Below are 22,768 nucleotides of genomic sequence, written 5' to 3'. Positions count from 1 at the left end.
TGAACAGAATGCTATATAGTGTGGCTGAGCGAGCGGTGTACCACTATTCCCAGCAGACACAGAGTGGCAGTAAACAGAATGCTATATAGTGTGGCTGAGCGAGGTACACAGAGTGGCAGTAAACAGAATGCTATATAGTGTGGCTGAGCAAGCGGTGTACTACTATTCCCAGCAGACACAGAGTGGCAGTAAACAGAATGCTATATAGTGTGGCTGAGCGAGGTACACAGAGTGGCAGTAAACAGAATGCTATATAGTGTGGCTGAGCAAGCGGTGTACTACTGTTCCCAGCAGTGACACAATGACAGGGGGGACCCTGGCTAGCGTGGCTGGAGCACGAACTACCCTGCCTGCCTACCCAAAGCTAAACCCACAGACAAATGGCGGAGATATGACGTGGTTCGGGTATTTATTTACCCGAACCACGTGACAGTTCGGCCAATCAGAGCGCGTTCGGGTCCGAACCACGTGACCCGTTCGGCCAATCACAGCGCTAGCCGAACGTTCGGGGAACGTTCGGCCATGCGCTCTTAGTTCGGCCATATGGCCGAACGGTTTGGCCGAGCACCGTCAGGTGTTCGGCCGAACTCGAACATCACCCGAACAGGGTGATGTTCTGCAGAACCCGAACAGTGGCGAACACTGTTCGCCCAACACTAGTAGGGGGTCAGACTCCCCCCCGTTTTCCCCTGCTCACCAAAAAGACACTTTAAACCAGGCACATCAAATGAGCAGCAGCAGTAGATTCTAAAAAACATGAACAGAACCGCCTCACATGGCATAAAATCTTCTTTAATAATGGTCTAAAACCGCTAAGATACATGCGTACCAGAGATAAAGGTAAAAAAGGCGTATCTCACAAAGACGTAGGCCGCCCTCCAGGCTTCCCCGCCGCAACGCCAACTGTGTCCGTCCGTGATGTGGTTGAAGGGAGCGTGCGTATCCAGATGCTCCGCCCTACGCGTTTCGTCACTCAAAGGGGCGTGACTCGTCAGGCGCATACAATACACATATGCGTTTTGTATATGTGAACCACAAACGCATTAGAACGCATGCAAAGCGCAAAAAAAAAGCATGTGCGGGAACAAAAAACGCAAACGCATAGAAAATGCATAAAAAAACACATGGGAAATGCAATACAAATGCACAAACGCATATGCATAAAAACGTGACGTTTGCCGCACGGCTAAGTATGCAATCAGCCGCAGAGTTCCAAAACAAAGAAGTGTGAGTATCACCAAGTATTGTGACTGTCTATAATCTAACATTAACCAGTAACAGAGAATAATAATACAACTATCACAGATTGACAAAGAAAGTAACTGTGATGCACAAAATCTTTCTAATAAGTTGTCTCGCCTTATCATTTTCTGTAGTTGGAAAATATCAAAATCTGCAAGCAAATACATAAATAAATAAATAAAACAGAAATGAGTGATTCCTGTTTCATGCCACTTTTCTTGTGTTATTGTTAGTGCATTTTGGTTGTTGGGCATTGATAAACGAGGATGTCAGTTGGCAATTCTGCAAAGAATTGAGAAGAACAGATGAGCCAAAACGGAGAGCAGAAAGTGAAGAAAAAACATCCACATCTTAACACTGTACTTTAACAATTCTTTAAGAAAACACTCACATATTTTATGTCTCTGTACACTCATACCATTTCTAAGAATGTTGGATACATGTTGCAATAATACATAGACACACACTTCATAAGTTATTTTATTTGTGTGCAATCCCTTCTTGTTCCACACAAGTGCAGCCATCATCTCCCCATTTCAGTAGCAAATGTCACCATTACATCGATCAAATGCAGTCAATGTCTCCAGCTACTGTACATAAAAGGCAGGGCCAGTTCTAGTAACAATGGGGCCCCCGGGAAAAATTAACCCTGGGCCCCCCAATAGAAACCCTCCCAATCAAAAATCGGCAGTTGGGACCCTTTTTTGCGGCCAAATTTCCACCCAAGGCCCCTGAGGCAGGGGCTGACACCACCTGGTTTAGCCGAAGACTCTGCAGGGGCACCAGGGAACAACGGTTAAATGGGGGAGACACCCTGGGGGCCCCTACAGGCTCTGGGGCCCTAGGGCAATTGCCCCCTTTGCCTCTATAGTAGTGCCGGCCCTGATAAAAGGAGCCAACATCACTCCAAAAAATAATCATGTCATGAGGACCTCTAAGCACTGCCATCATCCTTCTTCCCTATCACTGTCTGAATATTGCATATATATTTGCTCCATCTTTCTCATGCAGAGAAAAGCAGCAGGAAAGCATCAACATAGCTAACGTTGCCAAATTAGGGCTGGTGCATACCATGGACTTGATTCACAAAGCTGTCATAAATGCTATCACAGCCGTGATATGCGTTTTCGCACGTAAAAGTTTTGCACATGCAAAATTGTCACGATCGCACGCTAATGCAAATTTTAGCACGCGTTAACCTTCGTGATTGCGCAAAGGTTAACGTTAAAATTTGTGTTAGCGCACGATTGCAATAATTTTAGGCGTGCAAAGCTTTACACGTGAAAAACTCGCGCAAAGCTCATATCACGGCTGTGATAGCATTTATCCCAGCTCTGTGAATCGATCCTGAGTGGTTCTGAGTGTTTTTGTAATCGTTTTGAAAACCGCTTGGCTAATATATTTTAATGGGCTGGTGCACAGTACTAGAGCGGTTCATTTTTTCCCCAAAAACAAACTCGGGTCCTGCAGCATTTTTAGGATTTCTGAGGCGATTCTGCCTCAATGTTAAGTATAGGAAAGTGGAAAACAGCTCTGAAAACCACTAGATCAGAGCGGTTTTCCAGGCGTATTTGTTACAGAAGCTGTTCAGTTACAGCTTTACTGTAACATAATATCAAATCTGCTACACAAAAACAGCTTCAAAAACCACTAGCATTTGCGGATCCGCTAGCGGTTTTTGGTGTGCACTGGCCCAACGTGCCAACCTGGACCCAACGTGCCAACCCCATTCCATCTCTCCCATTTGCGATTGGTACTTGCTTGTAACAGAACAGTTTTCAGTATTTTATTTATGTATTTATTTATTTTGTATTTATATTGAGCTGACATCACAGAGATGAACTGCTTGATTCTATTTTTTCTTTTCCGAGTATTTTGAGCTGTGTCCTTTCTAATCTAGGTAATTGAACAACTTTATCTTCTTCTTAACCTTACAGAAAGCATAGCAGGAAGTAGCTATTCCCTGAGCTCCTGCCAGCATGAATTGTGATTTTGGGGGGCCAATAAACACACACACACATGCACACACACACTTTTTCTCTTTTTAATGTTATGTGTACTCTATACTGTATACCATGTGTGTATATGTGTATATATGTGTATGTGTGTGTGTGTGTGTGTGTGTGTGTGTGTGTGCGTGTGCGTGTGCGTGTGCGTGTGTGTGTGTGTGTGTGTGCGTGTGCGTGTGCGTGTGCGTGTGTGTGTGTGTGTGTGTGTGGTGTGTGTGTGTGTGTGTGTGTCTATGTGTGTGTGGTGTGAGTGTGTGTGGTGTGAGTGTGTGTGTGTACGGTGTGTGTGGAGTGTGTGTGGTGTGTGTGTGGTGTGTGTGTGTGTGGTGTGTGTGTGTGTGTGTGTGTGTCTATGTGTGTGTGGTGTGAGTGTGTGTATGTGTGTGTACGGTGTGTGTGGAGTGTGTGTGGTGTGTGTGTGGTGTGTGGTGTGTGTGGTGTGAGTGTGTGTGTGTGTGTGTCTATGTGTGTGTGTGTGTGTGTGTGTGTGTGTGTGTACGGTGTGTGTGGAGTGTGTGTGGTGTGTGTGTGTGGTGTGTGTGGGTGTGTGTGTGTGGTGTGTGTGTGTGGTGTGTGTGGGTGTGTGTGTGTGGTGTGTGTGTGTGTGGTGTGTGTGTGGTGTGTGTGTGTGGTGTGTGTGTGGTGTGTGTGTGTGGTGTGAGTGTGTGTGTGTCTGTGTATTGTGTGTGTACGGTGTGTGTGTGTGTGTGTGTGTGTGTGTGTGTGCGCACGTGTGTGTGTGTGTGTGGTGTATGTATGTTTCTGTGTGTGTCTGTGTAGTGTGTGTGTCTGTGTATGTGTGCCACCTATACAAATGTCATAATTTCATCATTGAATTTCAGATGGCATTCCACCTACAACCTTCAATACCATAAATTCTCCCGCCTCTTTAACCACTTGAGGACGGCAGTGTTAAACCCATGTAAAGACCAGGCCATTTTTCTTTGAATTGACCACTGCAGCTTTAAGGCTAAGCTGCAGGGCCGCACAACTCAGCACACAGGTGATTCCCCCCTCCCACATGTCTCCCCACCAACAGAGCTTTCTGTTGGTGGGGTCTGATGCCCCCCCCCCCCCCAGTTGTGTTTTTTTTCTTTACAAATATATATATTTATTTTTAAATAAATTGACTTTATTTTCTTCCTCTCCCTCCCTCTGTCCCAGAGCCAGGCAATCTTTGCGATTGGCTGTGATAGGCTTCAGCCTATCACTGCCGATTGCTCCTGTGTCCCCCAGGGGGACAGCCATGTCACACGGCTGTCCCCAGTACAGTGCTGCTGCAGATCGCAGCACTGTATATGGTAATTAGATGGCTAACAGTCTCCTAGCAGTGATCGCAGCTGGGTGACTGAAGGTGGATCTCCTGCAGTAGCTGGCCACAGGACTTGACGGTCCTGGACTGCTGTCGCGGTCACGCCCATTGGTGTGACGCAGTCTATGAGTAGTTAAAGCCACCCACACCTTGCACAGCATGCTCTCTTAAAATACATTAATTCAAACCTACATATAATCTGTCACAGTTCTCCTTCAGATATGTATTTACATATTCTATACAATCTAAAGCTTACTGCTCCATCAGCAGCTTTCCTCTTCAAATCATCTGCTCTGACCTGCCTGCCTGACCAGCCTAGTGTTCCCACCCATCACCCTCTGGATTTTAAACTTGCTAAGGCATAAGCCTTGTGCTTCTAATTTCTAATCTACTTATTCTATCAAATGAACGTATACTGTTATTGCTGGATGTTTCTATACAACACATAAACCATTTAAAGCTGGCCACTAACGGTCCAATTTCTAGCGAAAAATCGTTCGAACAATCAGAAATTCTGATCGGACGAAAAATCGTTCACTACACCATCAACTAACCAATCATTGCTTCCGATCTATCACGACCACCAAGAAAATCCAAATTTTTGTTCAACAAAAATTCATTCGGGCGACATTTTTTTCACTCGTTCATAATCCATTGTGTCCACCAATGGAGATTATTTACAACCAATCTGATCAGAATTTCTGATCACTCGAACGATTTTTCGCTAGAAATTGGACCGTTAGTGGCCAGCTTAAGGATTTTGTACTGAACATTTTATTGTACTTTGTGTGGATATTTACATATTTATGGTTCCCATTATTGTCTGTTTGATACGCTGTACAGTGCCATGGAAGATGTTGCCCCTATATAAATAAACTATTGTAATAATTTTCTATTGTGTTTCTTCCTTTAGCTGCATCATGTTTCCAACTGCTGGGTACAATCTGAGCAAACATTGAATTTTGTGCACTATGGATTGGATGCATTACAGTGTTGTCAAAGACTGCTGGTGCACATGTCCGCCATTGTGTTTATGCAAATAAGTCCCAAATTAGCAGGATTGTAAAGGCCCCACTATGGTGAGTACTCTTCACTTCACTTTTTAGAGCTGGATTTGTAAAATTCCACCTGGATACAAACTGAATTAAAAGTAAAATTTATGTAAAAGTAATGAACCTTTTGGAGACCAGAGGTTTATACCCCCCTAGTGACCAGGTGATTTTTTACAATTCAGCACTTCACAGCTTTAACAGTTTATTGCACGGCCATACAACTAGAGATGTCGCGAACCAGGGTTCGCGAACCTCCGCGAAAGGTTTGGTTCGCAAAAAAGTTCGCAAACCGCAATAGACTTCAATGGGGAGGCGAACTTTGAAAATTTTAAAAACTTCTACCGGCTGGAAAAATGATAGAAAACATGTTTCAACAGCTCTAATACCTGGAGGCACACCTGATTGAGTGAAATACACATCACTGCTGGAGGACCCTCCCTCCCTCCTCCAAGCAAGGTCCTTATACCATTTGACTCAGTTGTCTGCCTACACTAATTAGTTATGGGACAGCTGCTACACACTCTGCTAGTGGATTAGCTGCATGCTTGTTTCAGGGTGTGATTCAGCCTCTATTGCAGTCACAAAGATCAGCTGGACTGCCAGGCAACTGGTATTGTTTACAGGAAACATCCATATTACTCTCAGTTAAGGTTCCCTTTAAGCTACCTAATTTTTCCATTGCATTTAGCATACATGGTACATTTTAGGCCAGCTTCAGTTACTACTGTTGTGGTACAGTGGTTAGTGTGCTTGCCCACCACACAGTGAGACCCAGGTTCAAATCCCAGCCAATGTGAGTTGGCTTTTATGCTACAAATCCTTAAAGGGAACCTAAACGGAGAAGGATATGGATTTTTCCTTTTACAATAATGCCAGTTGCCTGAATCGCCTGCTGATCCTGTGTCTCTAATACTTTTAGCCACAGCCCCTGAACAAGCATGCAGATCAGGTGCTCTGACTGAAGTCAGACTGGATTAGCTGCATGCTTGTTTCTGGGTGTGATTCAGCCACTATTGCAGTCACAAAGATCAGCTAGACTGCCAGGCAACTGGTATTGTTTACAGGAAACATCCATATCACTCTCAGTTAAGGTTCCCTTTAAGCAACCTAATGTTTCTATTGCATTGAGCATACATGGTAAATTTTAGGCCAGCTTCAGTTACTACTGTTGTGGTACAGTGGTTAGTGTGCTTGCCCACCACACAGTGAGATCTGTGTTTGATTCCCAGCCATGGTATGATGTAAACTGGTTTTTGAAATAGTATTATTCCCTGGCAGATGAGAACCTCCTCCCTCCGGTAGGAGGGAGGAGGAAGGAGACCCACAAGAGGCTAATTAAAATCTCCCTAGCAGAGTGTGTAGCAGCTGTCCCATAACTAATTAGTGTAGGCAGACAACTGAGTCAAATGGTATAAGGACCTTGCTTGGAGGAGGGAGGGTGGGCGGGCCTCGAGCAGTTTGTTTGGCAATTATGTGTCTGCTGACAGTGATATGGAGGGTCAAAGTTTTGTTCAATAGAGCATTATGGGGTGAATCAACCTTCCGCAAAAGTTCGCCTGATGCAGGCGAACGCGAACCCCCAAAGTTCGCCTGGAACCGTTCGCGACATCTCTACATACAACATAGCACCCAAATGAATGTTACCTCCTTTTCTTCACACTAATAGTTTTGTTTTGGAGGGATCTGATTGCATCTGCAATTGTTTTCTATTAATTAAAATAGATTTTTTTTTTACACACACACAAAAAAACACTATATATTTTCTTCCCCCTTAAATTGGCCCTAGACTGCAATACAACTTAGCACCCAAATTAATGTTACCTCCGTTTCTTCCAACTAATAGAGCATTCTTTTGTTGGTATTTGATTGCTGTTGCAATTTTTTCTTTATTATTAATCAAAATTGATTTTTTATTGAAAAACCCTTCATTTTTTTTATTCCCAACCCCCAAATCACCCCTAGACTGCAATCAATACACTACACTACAGATACATAGTCATCTATATATATAAAATAGGATGCATGTATGTATATGTGTGTGTGTGTGTGTGTGTGTGTGTGTGTGTGTGTGTGTGTGTGTGTGTGTGTGTTTGCGTGTGTGTGTGTGTGTGTGTGTGTGTTTGTGTGTGTGTGTGTGTGTGTGTGTGTGTAGTGTGGTGTGTGTGTGTGTGTGTGTGTGTGTGTGTGTGTGTGTGTGTGTGTGTGTGTGTGTGTGTGTGTGTAGTGTGGTGTGTGTGTGTGTGTGTGTGTGTGTGTAGTGTGGTGTGTGTGTGTGTGTGTGTGTGTGTGTGTGTGTGTGTGTGTGTGTGTGTGTGTGTGTGTGTGTGTGTGAGTGTATGTGCCGCGATCACACGAAAACGGCTTGACCGATTTTAACGAAACTTAGTATACAGATCCCTTACTACCTGGGATGATATGCTCCGGGGGTCTCGGGTCCCCCCTGCATACATGGGCGGGGCTACAAACAGCAAATCAGATTTCACCCATTCAAGTCAATGGCAAAAATGTAAAAGGCTGCCATTCTCACAGTAATCAAGCCAGAGTCCCCACACTTGGCACAGTTGGTCACTTGGTGACCGAGGTTACAAATCCAGGAAAAGTGGGCGGAGCATAAAACCAATCAAATTTCAGCCGTTAATTTTGAATAAGAAAATGTAAACTGCAGCCATTCTTAGACTGATAATGGCAGGGTTCTCAAACTTGCCACAGTTGGTCACTGGGTGTATGCAATTAAGATTCAAGAAAATGGGTGGAGCCTACAACATCTAATCAAAATTCACCTATTGATTTTCAAGGGGGAATATTGAAACTACTGCTATTCATACACTTTTAATGGCAGAGGCTTCAAACTTGCTACAGTTGGTCATTGGGTGACTGGGGTCTAAATTCACTAAAGGGGCGGGGCCACATACAGCCAATCAGATTTCCTTGGTGGATAAACTGCTTCCATTCACACATTTTTGATGCCAGGAGCCTGAAAGCTCAGAAACTTGGTCATTGAGTGACTGTGTGTCAAGGTTACAAAAAGTGGGCGGAGCCAAAAACTACTTTTACTGGGGAAATATAAACTGCAGCCATTCTTACACCGTTAATGGCAGAGTTCTCAAACTTTGCACAGTTGGTCATTGGGTGACTGAGATTAAGATTTTGGAAGGTGGGTGGAGCCTACGACAGCCAATAAAAAAATCATCTTTTGATTTTCAAAGGGAATATTTCATCTGCTACCATTCTCTTATACTGTTAAAAGCAGATGGCTCAAACCGGGTACAGTTGGTCACTGGGTGACTAGGGTCCAAATTCAGAAAGGGGGCGGATCCACAAACAGCCAGATTTGTTTATTTTTCAATGGGAATATACAAAGTATTGATACCAAGGACCCCAAAGCTGATAAACTTGATAATTGAGTGACTGCATGTCAAAGGTAGAAAAAGTGGGCGGTGCCAACAACTACATTTTGTACATGGCAGGGTTCCCAAACTTTACACAATTGGCCACTGGGTGACTGGGATGAATATTCAGAAATGTGGGTGGAGCCTACAACAGCCAATCAAAATTCACCTTTTGATTTTCAAGGGGAATATTTACATTGCTGCCATTCTTACACTCTTAATGGCAGAGGTCTAAAATCTGCTACAGTCAGTCACTGGGAGACTGGGATTTAAATTCTGAAGGGAGCAGGCCAAAAACAGCCAATCAGATTTGTTTAATTTCAATGGTAAAATGCAACTTATTGATGCCAAGGACCCCAAAGCTCATAAACTTGGTCATTAAGTGACTGTATGTCAAGGTTAGAAATAGTGGGCGGAGCCAAAAACAACTCACTTTTTACATGGGAAAATGTAAACTGCAGCTTTTCTTACACTGTTATTGGCAGGGTTCTCAAACTTCACACAGTTGGTCACTGGGTGACTAGGATTAATATTCGGAAAAGTAGGTGGAGCCTACAAGAGGCAATCAGAATTCACCTATTGATTTTCAAGGGGAATATTGAAACTGCAGCCATTCTTACACTGTTAATAGCAGACGCCTCAAACCTGCTACAGTCGGTCGTTAAGTGTCTGCGGTTCAAATTCAGTAAAGTGGCTGAGCTAAAAACAGCCAGATTTCTTTGCTGGATAAACTGCTTCCATTAGCACAATTTTGATGCCAGGAACCCAAAAGCTCACAAACTTGGTCATTGAGTAGTGACTGTGTGTCCAGGTTACAAAAAATGGGTGGAGTTAAAAACAGATTTTTCAGGGAAATTGTAAACTGCAGCCCTTTTTCACTTTTAAAGAGAGTCTGAAGCGAGAATAAATCTCGCTTCAGACCTCATAGTTAGCAGGGGCATGTGTGCCCCTGCTAAACCGCCGCTATTGCGCCACTAAACGGGGGTCCCTTCACCCCCAAATCCCCTTGGTGCAGTGGGGGAGCGCCTCCTGGTTGGGGCAGTGCTAACCACCGCAGCCCTGCCCCACGCGTGTCTGTCAGCGCGTATCTCCGCCTCTCCCCTGCCCCTCTCAGTCTTCCTTCACTGAGAGGGGCGGGGGAGAAGAGGCGATGCGCCGCTGATAGACGCGACTGGAGGCAGGGCTGCAGCCGTTAGCCCTGCCTCCAGGAGCGACCAAGTCTGCGACCAAGCCTTGCGGGGGTGGGTTTGGGGGTGAAGGGACCCCCATTTAGCAGCGCAATAGCGGCGGTTTAGCAGGGGCACACATGCCCCTGCTAACTATGAGCTCTGAAGCGAGATTTATTCTCGCTTCAGAGTCTCTTTAATGGCAGGGTTCTCAAACTTAGCATAGCTGGTTACTGGGTGACTGGGATTAATATTCACAAAAGTGGGTGGAGCCTAAAAATGCCAATCAAAAATCACATGTAGCTTTTCAAGGAGAATATTAAAATTGCTGTCATTCTTGCCCTGTTAATGGAACAAGCCTCAAACCTGGTACAGTTGGTCATTGGGTCACTGGGGTTCAAATTTAGAAAAGGGGACAGAGCCACAAACAGTGAATCAGATTTGTTTCATTTCATGGGATAATACAAATTATTGATGCCAAGGACCCCAAAGCTCACAAACTTGGGCATTGAGTAGTGACTGGGAAAGTGTAAACTGCAGCCCTTCTTACACTGTTTATGGCAGGTTTCCCAAACTTTGCCCAGATGGTCACTGAGTGACTGAGATTAATATTCAGGGAAGTGGGTGGAGCCTATAATAGCCGATCAAAATTCACCTGTTGATTTTTAAGTGGAATATTTAAATTGCTGCCATTTTTACACTGCAGATGCCTCAAACCTGCTACAGTTGGTCACTGTGGCGAACATCTCTAAATCCATGGGCCTCTTACTACTTCCGGGTCGCAATGACCCAGAGTAGTACGCCTGCGCTGCCCGGCGGAGCGCGTCCTAGATCGCGCTCCCGTTGCCGGGCACTCTATGCGCATGTGCATGACGTCATGAGTGATGTCACGCTCATGCGCAGAGAGTGCCCGGCAACGGGAGCGCGATCTAAGACGCGCTCCGCCGGGCAGCGCAGGCGTACTACTCCGGGTCATTGCGACTCGGAAGTAGTAAGAGGCCCAGAGAGGTTCGCCAGGCGAACTGTTCGGCCCAACACTAGGGGTGAAGCCACAAACAGCCAATCTGATTTGTTTAATTTCTATGGGAATATACAAATTATTGTTTCCAAGGACCCCACAGCTCACAAACTTAGTCATTGAGTGTTTGTGAGTTAGGGTTAAAAAGTGGGCGGAGGCAACACCAGTCAAATGCATACACAGGCAACGCCGGGTCATCAGTGGGTGGAGACAAATACAAATTTCACTGGGAAAATGTAAACTGCAGCCATTCCTACAGTGTTAATGGCAGGGTTTTTAAACTTTGCACAGTTGGTCACTGGGTGACTGGGATTAATATTCAGAAAAGTGGGTGGAGCCTACAAAAGTGGATCAAATTCACCTATTGCTTTTCAAGGGGAATATTTAATTGCTGCCATTATTGCACTGTTAATGGCACAGGCCTCAAACCTGGTACAGTTGGTTATTGGGTGACTGGGGTTCAAATTCAGAAAAGGGGTGAAGCCACAAACAGCCAATCAGTTTTTTTTATTTCAATGCAAATTATTGATACCAAAGACGGCAAAGCTCACAAACTTGGTCATTGAGTAATTGTGTGTTAGGGTTAGAAAAAGTAGGTGGAGCCGACACCAGCCAGATACATACCCGGGCAACGCCGGGCAATCAGATAGTGTGCCTATAATAGGAATTATGTTGTCAGCTGTTCGGAGGGACAGTTAAGTGACAAGGCTGTCCCCTGGACACACATGACACATGTTTCTATGATTTTTTTTTTTTAAATTACAGCCTGCCTGCTCGATCATGGCTGGCAGGCTGATCGTGTGGCCCCGCTTTGTCTACAGCAGGGAACACTTGCTTCTTCCCAGTTCATCTTGCAAGGAGTGAGATTACGCCAACTGGTGTGACTGAGACCTGAAAGTGCCACTCTCCCACCTCCAATCGGCATTAGGCGGAGAGAAATTGAAAAAAAAATCCTGTACTGTTGAGTTTCTAGCAAATATTTATCTGCTGTGGAACTTCAATGAATAATTTTGACAGTACCTTTTCACCTAATTTTTGGTGCCTTTGCAATTGCAAAGTGCTAAAATGGTTGTTTTAAAAAGAAAATGAAAAATTATCTCTTAAGAGAAAACTTAGGAGAATCACATTTTTCTCTTAACCTCTTGCCGACTGCGTCACGCTAACGGGCCTGGCCTGGCCATGGCCGAAGACCCACGACCGCCTAACGCCTTTGGGGCTGCGGATTGCAGAAGATTGTGTGCGCACTTCCGCATAAATGACGGACTGCAGCTCTGCCATCAGTCTCCCAGCAGTGATCACCGCTGGGAGACTGTTAGATGACAAAACCGCTATCTAATAAACCTGTACAGCACTGGGGTAATCCTATGACAGCTGATCACAGTGATAGGCTGGCAGGGGAGGGAGGGGGCACATTAAAAATAAAATAAAAAATAAAAATTTTAATTAAAAATTAAATGAATTAATATTTATATAAAAAAAACATGTGGGGAGTGATCAGACCCTACCAACAGAGATCTCTGTTGGTGGGGAGAAAAGGAGGGAGGGGATCACTTGTGCGCTGTGTTGTGCGGCCCTGCAGCGAGCCCTTAAAGCTGCAGTGACCATTTTTTGTGAAAAATGGCCTGGTATTTAGGGGGGTTTAACGCTGCAGTCCTCAAGTGGTTAAAGATCATATTTCATCTTCTATTTAACGTATTTTTTGACACTTTCCAATTGAAAAAATAAAATAGGTGAAAAAGTACTGTCAAAATTATTTTTGAGTATTTTCTTGTTTGCTGGTGGTTTAAAGGGTATTTTATTGACAAGTTTGAACATTTCATCTAGGAGAAGAAGTGAATTGCAAATGGGCCAAGGTGTGGCGTAGAGATGTCGCGAACCTCCGATTTTCGGTTCACGAATCCTGTTCGCGAACTTCCGAGAAAGGTTCGGTTCGCGAAAAAGTTCGCGAACCACAATAGACTTCAATGGGGAGGCGAACTTTGAAAAAATTCTACCAGCTAGATAAATTATAGAAAACATGTTTCAAGAGCTCTAATACCTGGAGGCACACCTGATTGAGTGAAATACACATCACTGCTGGAGGACCCGCCCACCCTCCCTCCTCCAAGCAAGGTCCTTTATACCATTTTTGTTTGTTATGTAAACAAATGGAGATGACATCACTGATTGAATTCACTGTGGGTGGGGTGAGTAGGGATTATGTTATTATATAATGTGTGTTGAACTTGTATGCATTTTGTAACCACGCGCCTTGAAGAAGGGGGACCCTGTGTGGCCCCGAAACAATTGTCGGCTTTTTCCTCTTGTGGGAACGCATGGCTCAATAAAAGAGCGTGTACTATGGAACTATTGGTGTGCTGACACATTTGTCTAATGTCTTATCTGGAGATACAGATGCCTATATCTCAGTGTCAAGCACCCAACCGATTTAATTGATGGTGTGCCCTTCATAACCCAGTGAACAACCTTTATACCATTTGACTCAGTTGTCTGCCTACACTAATTAGTTATGGGACAGCTGCTACACACTCTGCTAGGGAGATTTTAATTGGCCTCCTCCCACCCTTCTATCTATTCCCTCCTCCCAGAGGGAGGAGGGTCTCTTCTGCCAGGGAATTATACTATTTTAAAAACCAGTATACATCATACCATAGCTGGGAATTGAACCCAGATCTCACTGTGTGGTGGGCAAGTCACCCTAACCACTGTACCACTACAGTAGTAAGTGAAGTTGGCCTAACATTTACCATTTATGCTCAATGCAATAGAACCATTAGGTTGCTTAAAGGAGAACTGTAGTGAGAGGTATATGGAGGCTGCCATATTGATTTCCTTTTAAGCTATACCAGTTGCCTGGCAGCCCTGCTGATCTATTTGGCTGCAGTAGTGTGAATCACACCAGAAACAAGCATGCAGCTAATCTTGTCAGATCTTACAAAAATGTCAAACACCAGATCTGCTGCATGCTTGTTCAGGGTCTAGGGCTAAAAGTATTGGAGGCAGAGGATCTGCAGGATAGCCAGGTAACTGGTATTGCTTAAAAGGAAATCAATATGGTAGCCTCCATATACCTTTCACTACAGTTCTCCTTTAAAGGGAACCTTAACTGAGAGTGATATGAATGTTTCCTGTAAACAATACCAGTTGCCTGACAGTCCAACTGATCTTTGTGACTGCAATAGTGGCTGAATCACACCCAGAAACAAGCATGCAGCTAATCCAGTCTGACTTCAGTCAGAACACCTGATCTGCATGCTTGTTCAGGGGCTGTGGCTAAAAGTATTAGAGACACAGGATCAGCAGGCGATTCAGGCAACTGGTATTATTTTAAAAGGAAAAATCCATATCCTTCTCCGTTTAGATTCCCTTTAAGGATTTGTAGCATAAAATCCAACTCACATTGGCTGGGATTTAAACCTGGGTCTTACTGTGTGGTGGGCAAGCACACTAACCACTGTACCAACTGAAGCTGGCCTAAAATTTACCATTTATGCTCAATACAAGAGAAAAAGTAAACAAGACAAATAACATTTATATCACATTTTTCTCCTGGCGGACTCAAAGCACCAGAGCTGCAGCCACTAGGGCATGCTCTATAGGCAGTAGCAGTGTTAGGAAGACTTGCCTAAGGTCTCCTACTGAATAGGTGCTGGCTTACTGAACAGACAGAGCTGAGATTTGAACTCTGGTCTCCTGTGTCAGAGGCAGAGCCCTTGACCATTACACCATGCAGCCACTGCTTACACATATGTAGCCAGACATGGCCTTGTCTTTTGTGTTCAACAGTTGTCAAGAGAAAAATTAGACAAGATAGCAGTGTTAGGAAGACTTGCCTAAGGTCTCCTACTGAATAGGTGCTGTCTTACTGAACAGACAGAGACGAGATTCGAACTCTGGTCTCCTGTGTCAGAGGCAGAGCCGTTCACCATTACACCATGCAGCCACTGCTTACCAGCATGTAGCCAGACATGGCCTTGTATTTTGTGTTCAACAGTTGTCACGAGAAAAATTAGACAAGATAGCAGTGTTAGGAAGACTTGCCTAAGGTCTCCTACTGAATAGGTGCTGGCTTACTGAACAGTCAGAGACAAGATTCGAACTCTGGTCTCCTCTGTCAGAGGCAGAGCCATTCACCATTACACCATGCAGCCACTGCTTACCAACATGTAGCCAGACATGGCCTTGTATTTTGTGTTCAACAGTTGTCACGAGAAAAAATAGACAAGATAGCAGTGCTAGGAAGACTTGCCTAAGGTCTCCTACTGAATAGGTGCTGTCTTATTGAACAGACAGAGATGAGATTCAAACTCTGGTCTCCTGTGTCAGAGGCAGAGTCATTCACCATTACACCATGCAGCCACTGCTTACAGATCTGTAGCCAGGCATGGCCTTGTATTTTGTGTTCAACTGTTCAACAGTTGTCACGAGAAAAATTAGACAAGATAGCAGTGTTAGGAAGACTTGCCTAAGGTCTCCTACTGAATAGGTGCTGGCTTACTGAACAGAGACGAGATTCGAACTCTGGTCTCGTGTGTCAGAGGCAGAGACCTTCACCATTACACCATGCAGCCACTGCTTACAGATCTGTAGCCAGGCATGGCCTTGTCTTTTGTGTTTAACAGTTGTCCAAAGAGAACCTCAGATAGCCAGGTAGATTCATACCTCTCTCTCTCTCTCTCTCTCTCTCTCTCTCTCTCTCTCTCTCTCTCTCTCTCTCTCTCTCTCTCTCTCTCTCTCTCTCTCTCTCTCTCTCTCTCTCTCTCTCTCTCTAGTAGGGATGGTCACCGCTTTCCGTCGAATTGTATTTTGAGCATAAATGGATTGAGCATAAATGGTACATGCTAGGCTGGCTTCAGCATGTAGTGTTGGTGAGAGAGAGAGAGAGAGAGAGATGAATCTACCTGGCTATCTGGGGTTCTCTTTGGACAACTGTTGAACACAAAATACAAGGCCATGTCTGGCTACATGTCTGTAAGCAGTGGCTGCATGGTGTGTGCTCCTTTCAGCTCCTTTCAGCTCCTTTCAGCTCCTTTCAGCTAGAAGTGTTGGTGGTACAATGGATATGTTAGTTGCCTACCATACACTGAGGCCTGGGTTCAACTCCCTATCATGGTATATGAGCTGGTTTTTGAAATACTGGAATTCCCTGGCAGATGAGACCCTCCTCCCTCCGGTAGGAGGAAGGGGAGAAGAGAGGTGGGAGGAACCCACAAACAGGCTAATTAAAATCTCCCTAGCAGAGTGTGTAGCAGCTGTCCCTTAACTAATTAGTGTAGGCAGTATAATGACCTTACTTGGAGGAGGGAGGGAGGGTGGACCTCCAGCATTGAAAGCAGTGTGTATGGCAATAATTTGTCTGCTGGCTGTAATATAAAGAGTCAAAATTTTGCTCAATAGAGCTTTATGGGGCGAATCGAACTTCCGGGAAAGTTCGCGTTTGGTAGGCGAATGCGAACCCCCGAAGTTCGCCTGGAACCGTTCGCCGGCGAACAGTTCGCGACATCTCTAGTGTGGCGTTAGTGAGGGCTTTTGTACTATCTGTAGAGATATTGCGAACAGTTGGCAGAATACTGTTCGCCAGTGAAAATTACGGCCATCTCTAATTATATGCAATTTGAGGTGATACGAAGTTTTCAGTCTGTGAGCATCTTATCACCTGACATTTCTCAGGATTTAAATTCACCTGAGCAATACCTGACCTTTTAGAGCATTGCTAAAATGATAAGAAGCTATTCACCTGAGTAATGCTTGAGGTTTTGGGTGATGGGGAGTAAGGGTTTTGCCATGGAGCTGTCCTTTGTTACTACGGCACTGCTAGTCTTCACCCCCAGTAGATGTGCATGCACCTGAAGTCTCACATACACCGCTGAATGCCAGGCTCTGCTCTGTGCCTGGAAAATAAGTGAGTGGAAAGAGTCATGCAGAATAAGAGATTGGGCAGCAGGCTGCAAACCATCAGGCAAGGCAGCGGACTTGGAAGAAGATTGGAGATCATCAGATGGAACAGCAGACTGGACAACAGACTGATACCCTCAGACTAGGCATTGGACTGGACACCCTCAGGCTGGGCATTGGACTGGACACCACCAGGAAGAACAGCAGACTGGGCACCCTCAGGAAGTAAAACTGTGTCACCTAAATATACCAAGTATACAATAAATAATCAATCTACCATTCCCAACAAGCTAATCCAATATCAAGGAATACATCTCATTGCAAGTCTCATCATTTCAGGGCCACGTAAAAGCATCTTTCTAAAACAAAAACAAAAAAAACATACTTAAAGCAGTAGGATCAGCCATACTATGCCAGGGAAAAAAAACACATATATAAGTAGATAAATACTTGATCTACTTACATAACACATGTATTATACTGTCCACGCTTTGATTTCAGTGAATGTTATATAGTAAATGACGAGAATTCTGTTAGTGGTGGGGGCCATGTCTTTTGCCCACAGTTAAGGGTAACTCGTGATGTCATTTCTGCCCTTTACTTATTTTCTTGTCTCCTCCAATTGCTGAGTCGCCTCAGCCTTGCTTGTAAACACAAGTGAGTAGGGGATCAGGTTTTAGATAAGCAGCTGGCAGGGAAATAAAGGAAAGAGTAGGAATACATTATAGATAAAAATAACCCCAAGCATGCAATTCTTTGGCACTGACTACTAAAGGGCCAGTGCTCCTTAAGTATGTGATAACTCGAAATCATAACAGCAGAAAAAGTTTTGAAAGTTTTTAATGCAGGATTAGCATCTTGATCACTTAATACACTCAGACCAGTTGCTGTTGAAATTTGATTTTTATGGTGATGATACCGCTTTAAATAATTCACTAAGGGAACCATGAACACTCACCACAAGGTGATGTGTGTCTCCAAGTCAGTGTTCCTGGAGTCAGCATGTTTTTATATTGAGAAAAGTTTCCTCACATGGTCATGAAAGATTTGAACAGTATATAGACCATCACAGGAGAGAAAGGAAAATATAGATATAACTTTTAACTCAAAAAGTGGTCTGAAAGCCAGCATTTCTACTTTGCTCAGAAACCAGAAAAACCACAGAGAAACCACAGAAAACAATTATAGCGGAACATCACTGAAATGGTTAAAGAAAGCACTTTCTCCTGCTATTCAGCTTCAACTCTGCAATCTCAAATGTATCAACACTGGAATGTAAACAAACACTCTCTGAGAAACTGTCTCTGTTTCATGCACACCCAGTGTTCAGAATAGCTCATTAGAAGCTTTTAATATGTTATAAAAAGCAGTTTTAATAGAAAAAGAATGAAATGCAATGTCAGCTTTCAGGGTAAGAAAAACTACACTTTGGAAACTTGTAATTTGTAAACAGACAATATTACGTGTGCACAAACGCAAATATGATAACTGTAATAAGTAATAATAAGTAGGAACACACATTTTTATTGAATGTTATGTCAGAGTTTCAGACCACTTTAATTCAGATAGTGCCTATGCTAATAATCAAACATGAGAACCTGTAGCTGCAAGACCACTACTGAGCATGGCCAGACGCACTGGTGATCACTCATGTATGTTCACCTTTAAAGATGCTACAATATCTGTGCAGAAATGGGGTAAATATATACAGTGTCTATGTCATCTTTATTAATAAATGTTATTATTATTATTATCATGATATATTTTTTACAAAAATAGGTTAACAACAACTACACTCTAATAACTGACTTTCTTCTAATGGGATTTAACAGTAGCAAAGAACTAAGAATTCTACTTTCTTCTCTTCTGGTTGTGGCTTATTGTGTGACATTATTTGTAAACATCCTGATCATTGTGCTGGTAATCCACAGCCAGATCTTGCAATCTCCAATGTACTTTTTTCTTACACATTTATCTACAAACGATATATTGCTGACCACAAATATTGTGCCCAATATGCTACCTGTCCTGCTAAAAGATGGTGAGACAATTGCTTTCTCCGGTTGTATCACCCAGTTTTATTTTTTTGGTGCTACAGAAACATTAGAATGTCTTCTCCTTACCGTGATGTCTTATGACCTATATTTGGCCATCTGTTACCCTTTGCGTTATCCCGTGTTAATAAACCAATCCTTCTGTCAGAAATTAGCTATGGTTTCTTGGATAATAAGTTACTCGGTCATACTAATTGACACCATAACCTTATCTAAATTAGAATTCTGCAGATCAAATATCATTGATCATTTTTTCTGTGACCTTGCTCCTCTTCTAAAATTGTCTTGCTCCGATACATATATTATTCAGCTGGAAGCTTCTTTATTATGCATCCCACTTGTTGTCATCCCGTTTATAATAATCGTAACATCGTACGTCTGCATTATATTAGCTATTCTGAAGATCCAGTCTAAGGCGGGAAGACAGAAGACGTTCTCTACTTGTAGCTCTCACCTGACTGTGGTCATTCTGTTTTATGGGATTCTAATTGGAATTTATGGTCTCCCAAATGGTGGGCAAACACTGAACATAAATAAATTCCTCTCTTTGTCATATACTGTGCTGACTCCTTTGGTGAATCCCATTATCTACAGCCTTAGAAATCAAGACATCAAGAAAGCCTTGGAGAAGATGAAACCATCACTGGGCTTTTAGGAGTAGAAGCCTAAAGATGGGTAAAAAGATGTCTTAGGGGTAAAAAAAAAATAAGTTATGGTTTGTGTGTGTTATAGCTAAAATAGCATGTTTTATTTTCTTTGTTTTTTTTTTTTTTTGGTTTCAAATGGAACATGTAAATAAGATATTAAATGGGTACATATTAAAAATAAAAAGACATTTAAACAATGGGTAATGTGCAGTAATGATTTTAATGTTCTTATCACAATCACAATTATACAAAATGTTGCATAAAATTTAGCAATTTCAGCCATATGTAATTATGATTCGGATATTCAATTGATTTTGTGTAACCCATTCATAATTTCACGTAATTAAAGGATAACTTAGCTCTCATAACTTTAAAAAAAAAGTCATACTCACTTCTCCCACTGTTCTTCTCCACCCCTATTCGTTATGTTCTAAAGGCCCCCTGAAGCCAATACCGGGTCAGATAGAGACGGTGAGCAGTGCACAGGTACTGCCCGGCGACACATGTACTTGTCAAAAGCGATCCGCATGTGTGCACTTTGTAGTCTTAATGTCACAATTACATAGTGTGCATGCGTAGAGCATGTACTTGTCAAAAGCAATCCGCATGTGATGAGCGAAAGTGCAAAAATTTGTTTCGACGAATTTTCGACGAATTTCACTTCGACAGGTGAATTTTCAATAAAAAATGTTCACATTAATTTTCACCTAATGCCCGTCATTTTCGTGTTACTTGCGTATTATTGCGGACATTTTTCCGCATAAGGGCATAAGCGTCCACATACAGTGAAAATTCTTGCGCATTATTGCGGACATTTTTCCGCATAAAGGCATAAGCGTCCGCATAGAATGAATTTCCATGCGAATTATTGCAGACATTTTTCTGCATAAGCGTCCACATACAATTTTCGATGCTGGTCGAAATCGCGAATATTTCTGAAGATTTTGTCAAAAATTTGCCGAATTCGAAAACGGGATTTTCGATGCGAAAATGACTTAGGAGAAAATTCGCAATCAACACTGATGTAGAGCACTCCTGGCGGGCGACGCCTGCACACTGCTCACCAACCCTGGCCAACCCATAAGTAGCTCCAGGGTAGGGATGCTCGCTGGATTCCGCGGAATTCTAAATTCCACAATTCCGTCCAGAATTGGGCCAATTCCGATTCCGCCGGTCAGAACGGAATTGCTATACCTCTTAAACAGACTTCCGCAGACATTTTTTTAATTCTGTGGAATTTTACGGAATTAACATTTATTTCCTCACCTATCTGTTTCCCTCTCCTCCCTCCCTCTCTTTCTCCCTTTTCCCTCCTGCCGGATTGAGGAGGGTCTCATCTTCCAGGGAATTGTAGTATTTCAAAAGCCAGCTTACATACCGTGGGTGGGAATTGAACCCAGGCTGGACTGGGAATTGAACCCAGGTCTCAGTGTGTGGTTCTGGTCCATGTGATCAGTGGTGGCTGTACATGAATTCAAGAAAGTGATTTCTGATCATTGACTTTATTGCAAGAGAAGCAGGAAAAAAATTATTAGCCTATGCATTTGCAGTATGCAGCCATAGTTTTACTTGAGCCCCTTGTACACTTCTCTATAGACTGAGCCCCTTGTACACTTCTCTTTAGATGTCACTTACTTTCACTAGGTCTCTCTTCTCTGGTGTAGATCAATAAGATCTAGGCAAAGGCGAGTTTCTCTACTATTGTTCCTCCTCCAAACTTTCAGAAAGTTGATGTAACTTCCCACTGATCAGTGAAAGGGATTATAAATCCCTTTCGCTGATCGGACCCCCCCCCCGGAGAAAAGCCGACAGCGTCTCTTCAGACACTGCGGCTTTTCTGAGCTCTGGTCTTCTTTCTACTGCCTGGGAGCGAGATCGATCGCTCCCAGGACTTTTTGACTTTGGCCATCTTGTGGCCAAATAGCAAATTACACCAACAACACACTTTGTGTTAAATAAATACATTTTAATACATTAAAAAACCCTGTTTACCTCCCACACCAAAAAATACCCACATACAAGTTTAAATAAAATTTTTTTTTTACAATAATAAAAAAAAAAACATAAATAGTTACCTAAGGGTCTGAACTTTTTAAATATGCATGTCAAAGGAGTATATCAATATGATTTATTAAATTATGGGCTTCTAAATAGTGATGGACGCAAATTGAAAAAATGCACCTTTATTTCCAAATTGAATATCGGCGCCATACATTGTGATAGGGACATAATTTAAATGGTGTAATAAGCGGGACAAATTGGTAAATAAAGTACATAGGTTTTAATTATGGTAGCATGTATTATTTCAAACTATAATGGCCAAAAGCTGAGGAATAATGATTTTTTTCCATTTCTTTCTTAATATTCCTGTTAAAATGGATTTACAATAAATTAATTCTCAGCAAAATGTATCACCCACAGAAAGCCTAATATGGATATAGATCCATTCATTGTGCCAAAGTAGTGATAAAGTTATTAGCAAATGAATGGGAGGTGAAAGTTGCTCAGATGCAAAAAAAATTCAACCCTGTGGGCTTAAGTGGTTAATGTTGGCATAGCACACCAAATAAATATATGAAATATATGCACAAACAGGATAAAAAAGGCACCCAAAGGATAATAAAATTAATTAGAATCCATAAAATAATTAATGTTTGAGGTGGCTTACCTCAATGAAGACAAATTCCTATATAAATTAATAATTTTTAAAAGCACTGGTGACGCATTTTGTGGTTTTCCACCCACTTCCTCAGGCCAAATCAAGTGCCATGTCCTGGCTCTGAACATTCAATTCAATTCAATACAATTCACTTTATTGTCATTGTGTAACACAACGAAATTACTTTTCATGACAACCCCACGGTGCATATAGGGAACACAGTGATAGTAACAAGGAAGAGAAGAAATTATACAAGTATGCCAGGTATTACAGATGTTTAAACAATTTGTACACAGTGTTAATTATTTCAGAGAGGATTCAGAGT

General features: G+C 42.8%; 1 protein-coding gene across 1 annotated transcript in view; it reads left to right on the top strand.

Moving 5' to 3' along the window:
• LOC137561923 (olfactory receptor 1500-like) overlaps positions 1-19,792 on the top strand; it is a 71,895-nt gene extending 52,103 nt beyond the window's left edge. Inside the window, exon 4 of the mRNA XM_068273269.1 lies at positions 18,863-19,792. Within this exon, the coding sequence (XP_068129370.1) occupies positions 18,863-19,792 (930 nt within the window). The remainder of the gene's footprint in view (positions 1-18,862) is intronic.
• The last annotated feature ends 2,976 nt before the right edge of the window (positions 19,793-22,768 follow it).

The sequence above is a fragment of the Hyperolius riggenbachi genome, chromosome 3 (assembly GCF_040937935.1).
Source record: "Hyperolius riggenbachi isolate aHypRig1 chromosome 3, aHypRig1.pri, whole genome shotgun sequence".
Classification (NCBI taxonomy): Eukaryota; Metazoa; Chordata; class Amphibia; order Anura; family Hyperoliidae; genus Hyperolius; species Hyperolius riggenbachi.
This window is presented reverse-complemented; position numbering and strand designations above follow the sequence as displayed.